This window comes from Mobula birostris, chromosome 13 (assembly GCF_030028105.1).
Source record: "Mobula birostris isolate sMobBir1 chromosome 13, sMobBir1.hap1, whole genome shotgun sequence".
NCBI classification, from domain to species: domain Eukaryota; kingdom Metazoa; phylum Chordata; class Chondrichthyes; order Myliobatiformes; family Myliobatidae; genus Mobula; species Mobula birostris.
The window spans coordinates 45,742,712-45,758,891 of NC_092382.1; the positions used below are offsets into that span (position 1 = coordinate 45,742,712).

Below are 16,180 nucleotides of genomic sequence, written 5' to 3' on the forward strand. Positions count from 1 at the left end.
CCCACTACTAGGCATGTACTACCTGCTCTGTTTTCCAGGCTGTGTATTGGAGGAAATGCAGTGTTCCAGATAAGGGAATATTTCCAGGAGGTGAATGACGGGAAATGTATTCACCAGGATGTAGGGAGTATCTCTGGGAAGTGACAATTATTGACAGTCCGAACATTTATTGCCCATCTTAAACTGAAATAGGTGAGTGGGTGGGATGGTGGGAGAGACAGGTTTCTCGTAAATGTGGTCCTTCTGGTAACATAATGCCCAGAGCGGTGTTGGGTCGGTTTTAAGGCCAGTGTCAGAGATTAGGATAAAATCTCTGTTTCCAGCTGAAGGCAGGTGAATACTGAGGTTCAAGACATGATTGGTTTAATTTGGGTGAGAGCGGTGGAGACAAGCGATATTTGAGTTTGTGTCTACATTCTCTTTTTATATTCACAGCGCCAGCGTTTACGATCTCTGACCTCCTGGCGCAGGTGGGTGAATATCGACTGTACCAGCTGACAAATTTCTACAGGGACAGACTGGAACAAGCGATTGAAGAAAAGGTTGAAAGACTCGGTTGGATGTTGACAAAGGAGGGACACTTCAGTAGAGAAGAAAATGAGGTGAGTGTATTTAGTGTATTGTCACCAAACTGCTGGTATCAGAGGGAATAGTGATCAATATTAATCTGCTGCACGTTCTAGGAGTTGTACATGACAGTGGAGACTTTTAGCTCAAGCTTGTCTCTCGCAGATCTGGTTTCAGCTGTTAAGGTGGGGAGCACTGGGAACGACAGGTTCAGTGTCACCTTTTCCTCTCACGCCTGCTGTATTTATCAGTGTGATATACGAGCAGTGGCCGCATATCTGGGCTGTTGAACAGACATTCAGTCTAAAACTAATTTCACATCTTATCGGGATCGTCGGTCAAATTCACCTCAGCTCACTAATCCAGGATGAATATTAAAATTGGGCTATCTGGCTTCACTGCGGTACTTGCAGGAGGGAAACCTGCCAACCACAGCTGGTCTGGTCTCCATCTGAGTTCCTGAACAATGAGTAGCTGACTTGTCAGAGTCATAGAAAAGTACAGCACAGAAACAGGCCCTCTGGCCCATCTATTCCATGCCGGATTATTTAAAACGTCTATTCCCATTGACCTGCACTGGGTCATGGTGCTCTATACCCTTATCATTCATGTATCTATCCAGACTTCTGTTAACCGCTTGTACCACTTGCTTGTTCCACACACTCACCACCCTCTGAGTGAAGTTTCCCCTCACGTGCCCCTTGAACTTTTCACCTTGCATCCTTTACTGACCTCTTGTTGTTGTACCCCTGAACCTCAGTGCAAAATGCCTGCCTGCATTTACCCTATCTTTCCCTCTCGTAATTTGTATATCTCTATCAAATCCCCTCAGTCTTCCCTGTTTGAAGGCATGAAGACCTAACCTGTTCAATTCTTTCTTCTAACTCAGATCTTCCAGTGCTGGAAAAATCCTTGTAAATTTTCTCTGTATTTTTTCAACCTTCTTTACATCTGTACTATTAGTAGGTGACTGGAACTGCACACAGTACTCAAAATTAAGCCTCACCAACGTCTCATACACGTTCAACATCATAACTCACCTCCTGTACTCAATATTTTCATTTATGGCTTGTGTGACAAATACTTTCTTTCTGATCTGTCTACCTTTGCTGCCACTTTTAATGGATTATGGATCTGTATTCCCAGATCACTTTGTTCTACCACACTCCTCAGTGCCCTATCGGTCACTGTATAAGATTGACCCTTCCAAAGTGCAACACGTTGCACTTGCCTGCATTAAATTGCATCTGCCATTTTTCAGCGCATTTCTCAGCTGCTTTAGACACCACTGCAAGCTTTGGTAGTCTTCCTCACTGTCCGCTACACGTCCTCACTCTTGACGTCATCCGCAAATTTGCTGATCGAGATAACCACATTTTCATCCAGATCATCGATATAGATGACAATCAACAATGGACCCAGCACCGATCCCTGTGGCACCGCACGAGTTATAAACTCCCAGTCAGAGATGTAATGGTCTATAACCACTCTCTGTCGTCTTCCAGAAAGCCATTGTCCAATCCAATTTTCCAATTTACCAGTTTACCTTGACTGCTGAGCAGCTGAACTTTCTTGCCCAGCCTCCTTTGTGGTGCCTTGTCAAATGCCGTGCTGAGGTTCATGTAGACAACACCCACTTCCATCCATTCATCAAGTTCCCTGGTATCTTCCTGGAAAAGCTTTAAGATTGGTTAGACATGAACTACCACGCACAAAGCTGTTATCTCATGACCCCAAAAATCAATAGGTTGTCCTAAAAGAGCATATATATCAGGCGAACCTTTTGGTGAGCTCTTTTACATTATTAGCTAGATTACCTTCATATTTCATATCTTCTCTACTTGTGGTTTTTTTAGTTGCCTTCTGTTGGTTAGTAAAAGCTTCCCAGTCCTCCAGCTTTCCATGATATTTTGCTATACTCTATGCCCTCTCCTTTGCTTTTGTGCTGCAATGACTTCCTCGTCAGACACTGTCCACCATCCTTTGGAATAATTTTTCATCTTTGGGATTATCTATCCGGTGCCTTCCAAATTTCTCCAGAAACTGCAGCCATTCCTACTCTGCCATTGTCCTTGCTAGTGCCATTTTCAAGTTTATTTTTGCCCAGCTCATCTCTCATGCCTCTGTAATTCCTTTATTCCATTGTAACATTGACACATCTAACTTTCCCTTCTCCCTTTCAAACCGTAGCGTGAGTTCTATTATTTTATGATCACTGCCTCTTAAGGGTTTATTTATCTTAAGTTCCCTAATCAAATCTGGTTTAATACACAACACAGAATCCAGATCCACCTTTCCTATAGTGGGCTCAACCATAACCTTCTCTCAAAAAGCCATCTCATAGGCATTCTATACATTCCTTCACTTGGGATTCAGCACTGACCTGATTTTCCAAAATCTACCTGCATATTGAGATTCCCCATGACTGTTTTAACATTGACCTTTTTACATGCCTCTTCTCTCTCCCATTGGAATTAGTAGCCCACATCCTAGCTACTGTTAAGAGGCCTGTACATAATTTCCATCAGGTTCATTTTACCTATGCGTTTTCTTAACATCTACATCATCCAATCCGATATTACCTCTTTCTAAGTACTTTTCCTTTTATGACAACAGAGTCAATGCAATCCTTCACCTACCTGCCTATCCTTTCGATTAAATATTTATCCTTGGATGTAAACACCCAACTAGGATCTTCTTTCAGTCACGATTCAGTGATGCCCACCATCCATTTTTCACTCTCTCAATCTCAATCTTTCCATTCTTTTTGTTACATCTTTTTGATGTAATGTTGCACATTGACGGATTGAGGAAATTAAGCACGTTGCATCGACTGCAGGGTGTCAGTAAATCTTTATTCTTTCACACTATTCATTTAAAATTTCCTTCAGTTACTGTTTCTCTGTTAATGACTGAACACAGGGAGGATGAGGCAGCAGCCCAGTGACTGCATCAGTTCTGAAGCTACTGGGGCCATGAACAGATATTTTCCTCCACATTCTCCATGTCTGTCTGTCTGCTCCACAATAAATTCATTGTTTCCTTTTATAGAAAGTCACTGAACTGACAGAGAAGGGAAACCGGACAGAGAGTTCCACACTCTTCCTCCGTTTGGTGATGGGCAAAGGCTCCAGGGCCCGGAGGGCGATGTGGGAATCCTTTGTGACGTGGAGGACTGAGTTACCAAAGTTGGACAGAATATTGAAGGAAATACAGGAGCTCGGTACGTTAAAAAACACGCAGTGAACACAAAGCCATATTGAAATAAACAGTTTAAATTACTTTAGCTCTGTTTTCATTGACGTATTTTTGATTTAAACAGGTCCTGGTCCATGGGAATACATGAACATCGCCCAAGGCTTATCTGAGTTACCCACTCATCTGATAGGTGAGTGATGAAATGCTAAGTTCAAACCACATCTCAAATGTTACACTGACTTGGCAGAACCTGGTAATGAACATTTACCATAAATCACTTGCTGGTCTATGGATTTAGGTTACAATTCAGAGAATAAATTTTTCCCACTAATCCAGCTGTTGATTTTGCTGAAGCCTTCACTCCAGGCCCTGCTGCTCTGGGAATCCCCACACACCCCAGGCAGGCTCCTGATACACTGTATCATTCAGTCCAGGTGACTTTTCTATCTTCAGACCTTTCAGATCCTGAAGCACCTCCTTCGTACTTGCAGTCCATTCAATTCTGTTCACGGATGCTCTTTTCATTTTGTAATTCCGCTAGTGACTTCCATAGAGATTGCCTGGCATTTCCGTTTCACCCATTACTGCATAGACATCATTTTTCAGTGGTCCGATATCAACACTTTCCATTTTCCTTACTCTTTATATATCTGGGGAAAAAAAAAATTGTTATCCTCTCCTGTATTATTGACCATATCCTTCCATTTCTTGGACATTCATTTATATCCAGGACAATATATATCATAGTTGCCTCCGACACGACCCAGGCAGTGAATTCCAGGCACGCACCACTCTGTGAAAAGCTACCCACAAGTGCTGTAAATTTACCCCATCTCACCTTAACCAAATGCCCTCTGGTATTAGACACCAGTCATATGTGGGAAAAAAAACAAAATACAGGCCATCTACCCAAACTCTTATCTCTCAAACTTGTACACCTCTGTCAGATCTCTATTCTAACCCCAGAGTAAAGAAACTAAGTCTATCAAACTTCACTTGTCTCACATGCCACCGAATCCAGGCAACGTCTTGATGAAACTGTTCTGCACCCTCTCCAATCATTGCTAGAGCTGGACAATCAGAAGTGAATACAATACTCCTGATGCACCCTAAGACTTAGGAACAGAATTAAACCATTCGACTCAGTGAATTTGCTCCACAATTCCTCTCAACCCCATTATGCAGCCTTCTCCCAGTAAACGTTGACCATTTTCCTAATCAGGAACATTTTAAATATACCCAATGACTTGTCTTCATCAGCTGTCTATGACAATAATTTCACAGATTCACCACCCGCCAGTGGAAGAAATTTCTCCCAGTGTGAGTCCCCGCCAGCCAGGACAATTCACCACAGTTCCCAAGCATGTTAATTTTCTGTATAAGCCTCCCATGTGGGACGTTGTCAACACCTGACTAATATCCAAGTAGACAATATCAATGTGTAATTTCATCTATCACACCTGGAAGAACTCAATCAAGTTAGCAAGAAACACACATCAAAGTTGCTGGCGAACGCAGCAGGCCAGGCAGCATCTCTAGGAAGAGGTACAGTCGATGTTTCGAGCCGAGACCCTTCGTCAGGATGAACTGAAGGAAAAGTTAGTAAGAGATTTGGAAGTGGGAGGGGCAGGGGGAGATCCAAAATGATAGGAGAAGACAGGAGCGGGAGGGATGGAGCGAAGAGCTGGACAGGTGATTGGCAAAAGGGATATGAGAGAATCATGGGACAGGAGGCCCAGGGAGAAGGAAAAGGGGGAGGGGGGAAAACCCAGAGGATGGGCAAGGGGTATATTCAGAGGGACAGAGGGAGAAAAAGGAGAGTGAGAGAAAGAATGTGTGTATATAAATAAATAATGGATGGGGTACGAGGGGGAGGTGGGGCATTAGCAGAAGTTTGAGAAATCAATGTTCATGCCATCAGGTTGGAGGCTACCCAGACGGAATATAAGGTGTTGTTCCTCCAACCTGAGTGTGGCTTCATCTTTACAGTAGAGGAGGCCGTGGATAGACATGTCAGAATGGGAATGGGATGTAGAATTAAAATGTGTGGCCACTGGGAGATCCTGCTTTCTCTGGCGAACAGAGCGTAGGTGTTCAGCAAAGCGGTCTCCTAGTCTGTGTCGGGTCTCGCCAATATATAGAAGGCCACATCGGGAGCACCGGACGCAGTATATCACCCCAGCCGACTCACAGGTGAAGTGTCGCCTCACCTGGAAGGACTGTCTGGGGCCCTGAATGGTAGAGAGGGAGGAAGTGTAAGGGCATGTGTAGCACTTGTTCCACTTAGAAGGATAAGTGCCAGTAGGGAGATCAGTGGGGAGGGATGGGGGGGACGAATGGACAAGGGAGTTGCGTAGGGAGTGATCCCTGCGGAAAGCAGAGAGGGCGGGGAGGGAAAGATGTGCTTAGTGGTGGGATCCCGTTGGAGGTGGCGGAAGTTACGGAGAATAATATGTTGGGCCCAGAGGCTGGTGGGGTGGTAGGTGAGGACCAGGGGAACCCTATTCCTAGTGGGGTGGCAGAAGGATGGAGTGAGAGCAGATGTGCGTGAAATAGGGGAGATGCGTTTGAGAGCAGAGTTGATGGTGGAGGAAGGGAAGCCCCTTTCTTTAAAAAAGGAGGACATCTCCCTCGTCTCAGAATGAAAAGCCTCATCCTGACAGGAGATGCAGCGGAGACGGAGGAATTGCGAAAAGGGGATGGCATTTTTGCAAGAGACAGGGTGAGAAGAGGAATAGTCCAGATAGCTGTGAGAGTCAGTAGGCTTATAGCAGACATCAGTGGATAAGCTGTCTCCAGAGGTAGAGACAGAGAGATCTAGAAAGGGGAGGGAGGTGTCGGAAATGGACCAGGTAAACTTGAGGGCAGGGTGAAAGTTGGAGGCAAAGTTAATGAAGTCAACGAGCTCAGCATGCGTGCAGGAAGCAGCGCCAATGCAGTCGTCGATGTAGCGAAGGAAAAGTGGAGGACAGATACCAGAATAGTCACGGAACATAGATTGTTCCACAAACCCAACAAAAAGGCAGGCATAGCTAGGACCCATACGAGTGCCCATAGCTACACCTTTAGTTTGGAGGAAGTGGGAGGAGCCAAAGGAGAAATTATTAAGAGTAAGGACTAATTCCGCTAGACGGAGCAGAGTGGTGGTAGAGGGGAACTGATTAGGTCTGGAATCCAAGAAGAAGCGGAGAGCATTGAGACCTGCCTGATGGGGGATGGAAGTATATAGAGACTGGACATCCATGGTGAAAATGAAGTGGTGGGGGCCAGGGAACTTAAAATCATCGAAAAGTTTAAGAGCGTGAGAAGTGTCACGAACATAGGTAGGAAGGGATTGAACAAGGGGTGATAAAACAGTGTCGAGGTATGCAGAAATGAGTTCGGTGGGGCAGGAGCAAGCTGAGACAATAGGTCGGCCAGGACAGGCAGGTTTGTGGATCTTGGGTAGGAGGTAGAAACGGGAAGTGCGGGGTGTGGGAACTATAAGGTTGGGAGCAGTGGATGGGAGATCCCCTGAGCGGATAAAGTCGGTGATGGTATGGGAGACAATGGCCTGGTGCTCCTTAGTGGGGTCATGATTGAGGGGTAAATAAGAGGAGGTATCTGCGAGTTGTCGCTGTGCCTCGGCAAGGTAGAGGTCAGTACGCCAGACTACAACAGCACTTCCCTTATCGGCGGGTTTAATAATAAGGTTAGGATTAGTGCGGAGGGAGTGGACAGCAGAGCGTTCGGAAGGAGTGAGGTTGGAATGGGGACAAGGTGCGGTGAAGTCGAGATGGTTGATGTCCCATCGGCAGTTAGCAATAAAGAGATCCAGAGCAGGCAGAAGACCAGAGCGGGGTGTCCATGAAGAGGAGGAGGTTTGAAGACGGGAGAAGGGGTCATCGGTGGGAGTGGAAGAGTCTTGCTGAAGAAGTAGGCTCGGAGACGGAGACGGCGGAAGAAAAGTTCCGCATCGTGGCGAACACGGAACTCGCTGAGGTGTGGGCGAAGGGGGACAAAGGTGAGGCCCTTACTGAGAACAGAGCGTTCTGCCTCCGACAGTTGAAGGTCGGAGGGGATGGTAAAGACCCGGCACGGATGAGAGCTGGGATCAGAGGGGGGAGGGGGGAGGCTGGGGGTGTCAATGGAGAGGGGAGGGTTGGGGTGAGAGGAAGATGGAGCCTCCGAGGGCCCAGGAGTTGACGGTGGGATCTGAGGAAGACGGGGCTGCGGAGTGGTGGTGGGAGAAGGGGAGACGGGAGTCACAACAGCAGCACATAAAGACCTGGCCTGGAGTTCAGGGCTGGAGTCGACTCCCGTCTCCCCTTCCCCCACCACCACTCTGCAACCTTATATATAAAATTGTAGCATCGTGCATCTCATAGCTAATGACCACTCACTTAGATAACCACAATATGCTGACAGAAGAGTGGAAAGATACCGTTAGGGTATGAACGGATTTAAGGAACAACTGATAATAGATTACGTAATTCTATAGCAAGCCCTGGGGAAAGCAGAATTCTTTCAATGTTATATTGCCTATCAAAAACCATTTCATTCTATCTCTTGCAAGGTTAAGAGAAGTTCCTAATACATACAAGATGCATGCAATCTCTGCAACATCTAATGAGACAGTGACGTACAATAATCTCCCCATTAACAACCACAAAGGAGCAAACACCATTATCAAAATAAATGGAGCCATTTTCCAGAGTCTGGCTTTAAACCCACTGTAATTTAGTGAAGTGGACAACAATCGGGTATCAAATCAGAACAAAAAAAACTAATTATACCTTGTCACAGCTATACAGGAATGATTTGAAATTAGTTACTCTTGCATCAGTAAAGCTAAAACAATCAATTCAAATAATGGCACTAACTTCCCAAGAAAAAAACATGAACTGTAGACTTGAAAAGTACAGAAAAATAACATAAAGGAATATGCAATAGAACCAGTAGAATATAAAACAGAGCATCAGGATGCAATACAACCGAAGGATGAATGTGAAACATATATTTAGGATATCTACAAGCAAAGAAAAGAGATCATCGTGTGATAAAAGAAAATCTTTCAACACAATTTACTTCAAGGCTCAAGAAAATCTGCCAAACAGAGCTGAACAGTAAAACTATAACAAAGGTACTAAACACTCCCTATGCCCATATTGATAAGTCTTTTGGTATAATATCCTGGTCTGAAACAGATCTGGAAAATATGGGGAAAAAAAAATAAGAACTTAAATAGCAATTTTTAGAAAATACCATGTGCACTCGAGTGCACTTAGATTAACCCAAACTAGGACACTATGAGGAAGAAGAATAAGAGATCTAAAAAAAAATTACAGAACAGTCAGATAAAAGTTCTCAGAATCAGGTTTTAATATCACTGACAAATATTGGGAAAATTGTCTGCACAATTACAGTATGGTGTGTGTGGTGAGCGTGTATATATGTATACAATTGTAGAAAGAGAATTAATCAGTCTGATGGCCTGGTGGAAGAAGCTGTCACGGAGCCTGTTGGTCCTGACTTTTATGCTGCGGTACCGTTTCCCGGATGGTTGCACCTGGAACAGTTTGTGGTTGGAGTGACTTGTGTCCCCAATGATCCTTTGGGCCCTTTTTACACTCCTGTCTCTGTAAATGACCTGAATACTGGGAAGTTCACAACTTCAAATCCACTGGGCGGTCCACACCACTCTCTGCAGGGTCCTACAATTGAGGGAAGTACAGTTCCCATACCAGGCAGTGATGCAGACAGTCAGAATACTCTCAATTGTGCCCCTGCAGAAAGTCCTTAGGATTTGGAGACCCCTCCCGAACTTCCTCAATCATCTGAGGTGAAAGGGGTTCTGTTGTGCCTTTTTCACCACACAGCCGGTAAGTACAGACCACATGAGATTCTCGGTGATGTGTACGCTGAGGAACTTAAATCTGTTCACTCTCTCAACCCCAGATCCATTGATGTCAATAAGAGTCAGCCTGTCTCCATTCCTCCTGTCGTCCACAACCAGGTCAGGGTGATGACTTCTCTATAGGCTGCCTTTTTATTATTTGAGTTTAGACTAATCAATGTAGTGTCACCAAAAGATTGCAGCTGTGGGTGGCAGCACAGTCATGGGTATACAGACAGTAAAGGAGGGGGATTAGGACACAGCCCTGAGGGGCATCTGTGTTTAGGGTCAGAGGTGAGGGAGCCCACTCTTACCACCTGCCGGCAATCTGACGGGAAGTTCGCGATCCAGCTGCACAAGGTAAGGACTCTGAGCTTCTTGTCAAGCCTGGAGGGAATGATGGTGTTGAATGCTGAACTGAGGTTCAAGGACATAAGCATCATTCTTCTCCAGATGTGTAAGGACTGTGTGTAGAGCTGTGGTTATTGCATCATCTTTTGATCGGTTGTGTCGGTAGATGAATTGTGGAGGGTCCAGTGTGGGTAGTAGCAAGCTTCAGATGTAGTCCTTGACCGGGCTCTCAAAGCATTTGCTTATTATTGAGGTGAGTGCCACCGGACGTCAGTAGACATGTTACCTTGGTCTTTTAGGTAGGGACAATGGGGGATGATTTGAAGCAGGAGGACATTCTACACTGGGAGAGGGAGAGATAAAAAATATCTGTAAACACACCTGCCAGTTCTGCCGTGCACATCCTGAGTACCTGCCCCGGGATGCCGTCTGGTCCCGCAGTCTTGCAACTGTCCACTCATTGGAAACACCTGTGAACTTCAGCCTCAGAGATAACCAAGGTGCAGGTCGCTTTGGAGGCTCTCCTCGGAGGTTCAGTGTTGGCGATATCAAACCGAGCGTAAAAAAGATCTAGCTGCTCTGGGAGAGAGGCAGCAATGTTGGCAACACCACTGCGCTTAGCTTTTAAGTCTGCAGTGGTGTACAGACCTTGCGGCGTGTGTTCTTGCTGGAGAGTTGTGCCTGTATTGTCGTTTCGCTGCCTCGATGATTTTCTTTTCTTTTTAAATCTTTTTATTAATTTTCAAAATTATAAACACAGTAACAAAGTTCATACAAAGAGATTGGAATAATCTTAATAAGCATATACAAAAAGGATTTAAGTAACATAGGTATAATAGACTTCCAAACTCATAATGAAATTAGTCATAAAGAAAAAAAGAAAAAAAACCCAAAAGAAAAAGAAAAAAAACAAAAAGGAACAGAGCTAGACCAGTACAGGTTTGCCCCGCCATCCGAAGGTAGAGCGTTCCTATGAAATGGTTCACAAGCCGAGATGTTGTAAAGCGAAGAAGCAATTACCGTTTATTTATATGGGAAAATTTTGTGAGCGTTCGCAGACCCAAAAATAACCTACCAAATCATGCCATATAACACATAAAACCTAAAATAATAGTAACATATAGTAAAAGCAGGAATGATATGATAAATACACAGCCTATATAAAGTAGAAATAATGTATGTACAGTGTAGTATCACTTACCAGAATTGGTTCAGCGCCGAGCAGACTGATGATGGTGTTAGACTGAGTCGTTGGAGTTTGGGTGGTGCAGTGGCCCCCCCCCCCCCACCCTCCAGGCCGCTGAGCGATACATTGCCGCGAAGAACGCAGGGGTCCAGCGGTAGCCAGGAGGTACACAGCATATCTTTAAGAAAAAAGCCAAAACAAACTTGCTAATTAATTAGGTGCCATCCGTAATTGTCGGCCCAGATCAGTGCCAATTTCCGATTGCGTCGTCTCTGATCTGGGCCGACAATTACGTGTCGTCGGCACCTAATTAATTAGCATGTTTATTTCGGCTTTTTTCTTAAAGATGTGCTGTGTGCCTCCCGGCTACCGTTGCATTTTCCATGAGTCGGTATCTGTCGGTGGCCTGGGGGTTGGGGTGGTGGGACACTGGGGTGTCATCTCGTTGCCTGTTTCCATTAGAGCAGGCAGCACATCTTCTCCTATGACTGCCTGCCTCGATGTCGAAGATCAAGGTTCGTCGTCTGCTGTGGCTGATGTAGAGGCTTGCTTGACTGCTGAGCCTTGCGTATTTTTCTATCACACAGTTCTTTAATAAGGACTCAAACCATCCTGCAAATATCCCCTAAACCGACGTACCCTTTCAAAATTAAAGTTGTACTTTATCATTACTCATTCGGTTTCAACTGTTATCCTTTTTTCTTCCAATTGTATCAGCTCTTCATTTGTCAGTTCTTGGTGATGGGATGCCAAAACGTCTTCAACATCATCTTTGTCAACTTCCACAAGCCAAACTCACGTTGTCCTTATTTCATTCACCACGATCAAAACGCTTAATTATGTCTAGTTTTACCGTATGTAACACCCTTACGAGTTCTTTCAGGCTTTTCCGATACCATAGAACTCATCTTGCAAACAGCTGCTCACAGGCTCGTGTTTAAGCAATGCCGGCGAGAATCCAGGGGAGAGCAGCTGCTCGGGGCGCGCTGCCTTTTATCGTGCACTGATTTTTTTGCGCGCTGAATTTTTTTTCGTAACAGTGAAAACACCTTCTGAAAGCGAAAATAGGGTACTAATGTAGGTCTTTCGTAACAGTGAGGTTTCGTAAAGCGGACGTTCGAAAAGCGGGGGACACCTGTATCTTGAATCAGACACGTTCAGTAATGTCATCAACTCCGCTCCTCTATTCATATAATTTAAGTTAATAAAAAAAAATTCAGAAAGGTCAAATTACATCATATGAAAATGTTGCATATAAGGTTTCCAAGTTTCTTCAAATTTAACCGAAGGATCAAAAATATCACTTCTAATTTTTTCTAAATTTAAACTTAATATAGTTTGAGCGAACCATTGGAATGTAGTAGGAGCATTGGTTTCCTTCCAGTTCAACAAAATAGACCATCTGGCCATTAACGTAACAAATGCTATCACCCGACAGGCTGAAGAAGACAAACATCTATGTTCTAACATTGGCAATCCAAAAATTGCCGTAATAGGGTGGGGTTTTAAATCAAAACATAGAACTGTAGAAATAATATCAAAAATATCTTTCCAATATTTTTCCAAAAGAGGACAGGACCAAAACATATGAATTAAAGAAGCCATCTCAGAGTGACATCTATCACAAGTAGGGTTTATATGGGAATGAAAATGGGCTAATTTATCTTTGGACATATGGGCTCTATGTACTACTTTAAATTGTGTTAATGTATGTTTATGTATTATGTATAGAAGAAGTGCTAACTAATTGAAAAATTTTATCCCTTTTCTCTATAGGTAGACAAAGTTGAAGTTCTCTTTCCCATTCATTTTTAATTTTATCAGATATACCTGGCTGTAATTTCATAACTATATCATAGATAATAGCTACTAATCCCTTCTGAAAAGGATTTAAACCTAAAATTTTATCAATAATATCAGTAGGATTTGAAGTCGGAAAGGTAGGCAACGTAGTATTTAAAACATTTCTTATTTGTAAGTATCTAAGAAAATGGAATCTAAGCAAATCAAATTTCTTAGATAACTGCTCAAAAGATATAAAACAGCTATCCAGAAATAAGTCACAAAAGCGTATTATACCTTTCGTTTTCCATATCAAAAAGGCTTGGTCCAAAACTGAGGGTTGAAAAAAGAAATTAGATACAATAGGACTTGATAACATAAATTCATTCAGGCCAAAAAATTTACGAAATTGAAACCATATTCTCAATGTATGTTTAATTATAGGGTTAAACATTTGTTTATTCAATTTAGATGGTAGAAAAGGAAGTGAAGTTCCTAAAATGGAAGCTAAAGAGAACCCTTGTACGGAGTGGCCTTCAAGGTTTACCCAATGTGGGCTTGGAGTTGTATTCCAATCTTGCGTCCAAAATATTAAATATCGAATATTAATTGCCCAATAATAAAATCTTAGGTTGGACAATGCCAAACCACCCTCTTTCTTGGATTTCTGGAAGTATTTTTTACGTAATCTGGGACTTTTGTTTTGCCATATGTAAGAGGAAATTTTAGAATCAATAGTATCAAAAAAGGATTTAGGAATAAAAATTGGTATCGTTTGAAATAAATATAAAAACTTAGGTAAAATAATCATTTTAATAGCATTGATTCAGCCAATCAATGATAGAGACAATGGGGACCACTTAGTGATCAGTTGTTTAACCTGATTAATTAATGGTGAAAGGTTGAAATGGAATAGATCCTTATGTCTCTTAGTAATTTTAACTCCTAGATAAGTAAAATAGTCAGTGGTCACTCTAAATGGAGAATTTCTGTAAATGGGAACCTGCATATTTAATGGAAAAGTTCACTCTCACCTAGGTTCAGTTTCTAACCAGAAAAACTACTAAACTGAGCAAGTAAAGTTAATACTGCCGGAATAGATTTTCCTGGGTTAGAAATATATTACGGTAGATCATCTGCATATTGTGATAATTTATGAGTCTCATTTCCACGGGTAATGCCAAATATATTAGGGGAGTCACGAATAGCAATAGCTAGCGGTTCCAAAGCGATATCAAATAGTAGTGGACTAAGAGGGCAACCCTGCCTAGTACCACGGAATAGATGAAAAAGAGTGAATCTTTGATTATTAGTAAATACTGAAGCCAAAGGGGTGAAATATATTAGTTTAATTCAAGATATAAATATAGAACTAAAATTAAAATTCTCAAGGGTGTTAAATAAATATCTCCATTCAACTCTGTCAAAAGCTTTCTCAGCATCCAATCAGATAACACATTCTGGAATTCTGGGTGAAGGCGTATAAACAATATTCATTAATCTCCTAATATTAAAAGAAGAGTAAGGATTTTAAATAAATGCAGTCTGATCAGCAGAAATAATTTGAGGTAATACATTCTCCAATCTCATTGCCAATATTTTAGGAAAAAATGTTAGAATCCACATTCAGCAAGGATATAGGCCTATAAGATGCACATTCAGTAGGATCCTTATCTTTTTTAAGAATTAGGGAAATAGAAGCTCGATAAAAAGATTGTGGTAATTTACCTATAGATACTGCATCCCTAAAAACTCTACATAGCCAAGGAGTCAGTATAGTAGAGAATTTTTTTTAAAAATTCTACTGTATATCCATCTGGGTCAGGTGCTTTACCTGAGTTCATCAAAAAAATAGTGTTCTTTATTTCCTCTACTGTAATAGGTACATCTAGTTTTGACCGTTCATTAGATGATAATTTTGGAATATTCAATTTCTTAAAAAATCCATGCATTATAGTAGAGTCATCAGGAAATTCTGATTGATATAAGGAGGTATAAAATTCTTGAAAGGATTTATTAATCTAGTCATGGTCAACTGTCAAAGTGCCATCTTGTTTACAAATCTTAAGAATCTGTCATTTAACCGAGACTGATTTCAATTGATCAGCCAATAGTTTCCCAGTTTTATCACCATGTATATAGAATTGACTCTTAGTTTTGATTAATTGACTTTCAATTAAAGATGATGATAAGAGATTATGTTCCATTTGAAGTTCAGCTCTCTGTTTATAAAGTTCCTGATTAGGGGCTATAGAATATTTCTTGTCAATTTCTTTAATCTTGTCAACCAGTTTAAGTATTTCATTATTAGTTCACCTTTTTAATCCAGCAGTATATGAAATGATTTGTCCACAAATATATGCTTTAAAAGTATCCCATAATGTCCCACTGGAAATATCCTCCGTAGAATTCATTGTAAAGAAAAAAATAATCTGTTCCTCAATAAACTTGACAAAATCCGAGTCTTGAAGTAAAGTGGTATTAAATCGCTATTATCTAGAATTAGTAAATGTATCCCTTAAGTTAATAAATAATTTCAACGGTGCATGGTCAGAAACAGCAATAGAATCATATTCGCAACCAGTAACGAGAAATTAGTCGAGAGTCGATTTAAAAAAAATAGTCAATTCTTGAATAATGCTGATATACATGTGAAAAAATATGAGAACTCTTTCTCATTTGGATGTAAGAATCTCCAAATTTCTGAGATACCAGAGTCGGTCATAAAAGAGTTAATAAGGGTAGCCAATTTGTTCGGAAGTACTTGATTGCACTTGGATCTATCCATCAAAGGATTTAAACAACAATTGAAATCTCCACCCATAATCAGCATATTGTCATTTAAATTAGGAAGCGATGTGAAGAGATTCTTAAAAAATCAGGAAAGTCAACATTTGGGGCATAAACATTAAGCATAACAACTGTTTTGTTAAATAACAAACCAGTAATTTACAAAAATCTGCCATTCGGATCTGAAATCGTCTCATAGTGCAGAAACGAAATTGACGGATCTATAAAAATAGAAATGCCTTTTACTTTAGCCTGTGAATTCGATTAATACTGTTGGTCCTTCCAGAATCTAAAAAAACGCTGATTATCCTCTTTCCGGACATGAGTTTCTTGTACAAAAATAATATGAGCATTCATCCTATGGAATACTTAAAACATTTTCTTCCGTTTAATTGGGTGGTTTAAACCACTTGTGTTCCAAGAAACCAAAT

At 41.8% G+C, this 16,180-nt stretch overlaps 1 protein-coding gene across 3 annotated transcripts in view; it reads left to right on the top strand.

Moving 5' to 3' along the window:
• Nucleotides 1-16,180, top strand: part of LOC140206763 (NACHT, LRR and PYD domains-containing protein 3-like) — a 37,311-nt gene that overhangs the window by 10,554 nt on the left and 10,577 nt on the right. For all 3 annotated transcript variants that reach the window (XM_072274966.1, XM_072274967.1, XM_072274968.1), the window contains exons 5-7: nucleotides 436-602; nucleotides 3,619-3,790; nucleotides 3,890-3,955. In XM_072274966.1, coding sequence (XP_072131067.1) covers nucleotides 436-602; nucleotides 3,619-3,790; nucleotides 3,890-3,955 — 405 coding nt within the window. The remainder of the gene's footprint in view (nucleotides 1-435; nucleotides 603-3,618; nucleotides 3,791-3,889; nucleotides 3,956-16,180) is intronic.